This window comes from Morone saxatilis, unplaced genomic scaffold (genome assembly GCF_004916995.1).
Source record: "Morone saxatilis isolate NCDOM2014 unplaced genomic scaffold, NCSU_SB_2.0 Contig9, whole genome shotgun sequence".
In the NCBI taxonomy this organism is placed as follows: Eukaryota; Metazoa; Chordata; class Actinopteri; family Moronidae; genus Morone; species Morone saxatilis.
In genome coordinates, this window is record NW_023340268.1 from 708,384 (window position 1) to 711,913 (window position 3,530).

The following is a 3,530-nucleotide window of genomic DNA, read 5'->3' on the forward strand; positions in this document are numbered from 1 at the left end:
CATCTGTGGCAGCCGGGAGGAGTTACAGTCGGATCCAGCTGTTTCCGGTTGAGCCTGAACCAGCTTCCCCATCATCCCCTCTCTCTCTCTCTCTCTCTCTCTTCTCTCTCCTGCTCTCTTCCTCTCTCCTCTCTGGCCTGACGAGGAAACTTGATTCAACCCAAACGTCGGATTCTATCAGTTTGATTATAAGCTGGAATCTTCTCTATTTTTAAGTTTTTTTTGAGCTTTTTCATCTTCCAACCACCACCGGATCATCCCCTCCCACACCTTCTCCACGGCTGTTCACAAAACACACTTTTCAACCTTTGGTCGTTTTTGGGCTTCGCCATTCTTTCGGGGAAACCCAAACCACCACCGGCACTCTGTGCGATCAGAGACGTTTCCTGGACTGGAGGCCGACGGACTGACGGTTTACTGTATGGATGAGTCTCTTTATCCGGGCTGGAACCTGACGGAGAAAAACACACAACACAAACACTGCGATGCTTGGCTGAAGCCACACACGTCAATTCAGGAACTCTGGGTAAAAATAAGTTCTGTGGTTGATTTATTCCCTTCTGTGCCAGGTGGGTGGAGGCTGGGTGGGTGGGGGGGTTTCTCTGTACCTGGACGGGCGTTAATCAGAGACAGTTTATCCAAAATACCTCAGTTTTCCGGTGCTCCACAATTTGTTAGAACATAGCTTTCTCTCCCGTCCAGCTGCTTTCCCGCACTGAGATCAGCTTAACGCGTTCCTAACCAACAGGATAATTAAAGGTTTTTAATTAGTTTACCTTTTACCTTTATTTTGATCACTGCCCTTTTTAGTGCCAGATTGGTGGCGTCATTTAGCAAACAAATGCAAAGAAAGATGTCCTTAATATAACAATAACAACAAAAATAATAAACTGTAATAATAATTTTAGTTATATAGGGCCAAAAGAAAGTTACAAAGTGCTTAATAAAAAAAAGTAAAATATAAAATAAGATTAAAACAAAAATTTTATTTTATTTATGCTTTCTATGATAAATAGATTTTAAAATTACTGTAAAAAAAAAAAAAAAAACAGGGTCCCAATTAGAGGCAGGTCTCCTTTACTAGCCTGGTCTGGATTTTAAAGTTCTTTGGATGAATAAAACCTCTTAAATCCCACCAAATCGCCCAGAGCTCTACACGAATATTCATTATAGGGAAACTATGAGCACAAAGTATAATTCACTCAGATTTATCCGAGGTATCTGTATCTGCGCTGTGAGAGACTTTTTTATTAGTTTCATATACTAGAAACCAGTTTATTTTGTATACGTTTATTTGCCAACTGTAAAATATCAGCTCAGTACGAATCAACATCACTGTTCTTTCCAAAAGGAGTATTAAAAAAATATATTATCAGTTTCCATCAGGCTGTAATATCTGAGATACACACAACTCTCTCCTTCCGTAACCGTTGCTGTGATCCTGATTTCGTCCCGCCGTTTTCCTCTGTGGTTTCTTTACGGTCCAGGATCCTCTTTAGTGTTTGTTTCTGTAAAAACGCATTAGAGTAGAAAGAGGCAGAGGTCAGATGTTTAAGGCGGCATGGACAAGATTCAACATGTGGGGGGAAGACAAGAAAAAGAGCGGGAAGGTGTTTGTTGGCTGCGACTTACTTTGAGTTTTGGAGGGAAAGTTTGGTGAGCTTCAGGGCGGTGCTACTGAGTCTTTTTAAACCACAACTGAATAGAAGTTGTTTTAAACTAAATTATAGTTTTCACGGGTTAGTAACACGCCTGATTTTCATCTGGAAACAAAGCGCTTTTTGTATTTTTTGAAGTTCAGACGTCTTTTCTTGGTGTTTTTTGCCGTCAAACATAAGATCATTACTGTGGTTCGAGCTGTTTGTGTTTGTGATCTCAGACTTCAACATGCACTGATCTCCAGTGAGAAAAGTATTTATTTTGTGTAGAAAAAAGAAAAAAGCCTTGATAACTGGAGCTGAAGATCATAGTGGGTCTGCAGGTCACACATTCATGTGTTTTTTCACTTTGTGCGTTTTCACCCTGAACTCAGCGGTTGAAGTCAAACAACGTGTCGTTTTCAACACGTTTCTGTCTCCAGTTTGAGACACAAACAGCTCCGAATGTATCCATAACAACACACAGTGTCCTCAACGAGACGAGTGTTCGAAACCGACTCTAACAGCCTGAAAGAGAAACTGCCCTCATTGTAAATAATAGAGACAAACACACTGTAAACATTTGTTTTGTGAGGGTACGTGGGGTTTTTATTGCTTATCTGATTTTTGTTTGTTGATGTTTACAGAAACTCTTCCTTCTCATGTAAAATAAAAAAATATAAGATAAATCAAATCCATGTCCAGTTTAACATCCTTGTAAAGCCATAAAAGTTGTGGAAATATTTTCCTAATTTTGCCTCGTTTGTTGTGTTTTTATTCATTTACTTTCCACCGAGATTGACAGCCAGTCAGAGTCTGTGCAGCTTCAAACCGTCCAATCACAGAAAGAGGTTTTCTTTTAAACTGTTGGACGGCTGTGTGTGTTCTGCGGAAGTCGAGGGCGTGGCGAGATGATGAAAGACAGTAGATATTACGCACACACACACACACACACACATCTGTCTCAACATGTCATCTCATCTCCGTTTCAGTCTTCAGGATGTCTTTTTAAAGCCACAAACTGATGGACAGATCTCTTTGTACAGGAATGAGCAGCTGTCAGGAGGGTTTTATTGTTCTCTGATGCTGTTGAAGGTTTTACAGTTTTAATACGTTATTGTGTTGGTGAATTAGAAAAGAGTAAGTTGCAATACAAACATTTATTTGCTCCATCAGGCGAACGATTCATAATGAGAGATCTTAAAGAGGGAGTGGCTACACAGCTGCAAACAATCATTCCACACATGCAGTAGGAAGACACCAGGGACATCCATGGAGGCTGTCACATGGTCTACTGAAGGTCTAATTAGCCCACAGCCTGCGCCCGTCCCACTGACTGTGTGTTGGTACGCTGTATTCCTGTGGGTCAGCTCAACCTCCTGATAAACTGAGAACACGCCATGGTGCTTCCATCCTCGTAGAAGCACACAGATATATAACAAATATACACCGTATGGCCTGTTTCTCTGCATTTAGAGTTTAGATTATTATTTAAGATCTGAACACAGATTATATTCACAGAGCCTCGTCCTGCTTTAGAAAACAACCAAAGAGCAAACACTGAATGTCAAAAAAGAAGCTCATTAAGTTTTATGATTGTTAGAAATGATGTAAGTTGTATAAAATAAAAAGTTAATTTAAAATAAACTGAAATAATCTCTGGTTTTCCACAAACTTCCTGCAGTTATTGAGTTTACTGTTTGTGTGTTCATTGTTCAATTTATCAGCTGTTCTCTGCTGTTGCTGTTGTTATTATTATTGAATATAGTAGAGTAATAGAGTCAGGGGACGCTGCCTGTATGTGCGAACCCTGTAACGTATATAATGAATAATGAAACGTATATAAGAAATGTGTCCAGTAGACGGGATTAAATGCACATACATGGTCGTATC

At 39.9% G+C, this 3,530-nt stretch overlaps 1 protein-coding gene across 1 annotated transcript in view; it reads right to left on the reverse strand.

The window, feature by feature from the left end:
- Positions 1–373: 373 nt before the first annotated feature.
- Positions 374–3,530, reverse strand: part of LOC118343114 (glutamate receptor ionotropic, kainate 5-like) — a 72,177-nt gene continuing 69,020 nt past the window's right edge. Inside the window, 1 exon segment of the mRNA XM_035681868.1 lies at positions 374–451. Coding sequence (XP_035537761.1) covers positions 374–451 — 78 coding nt within the window.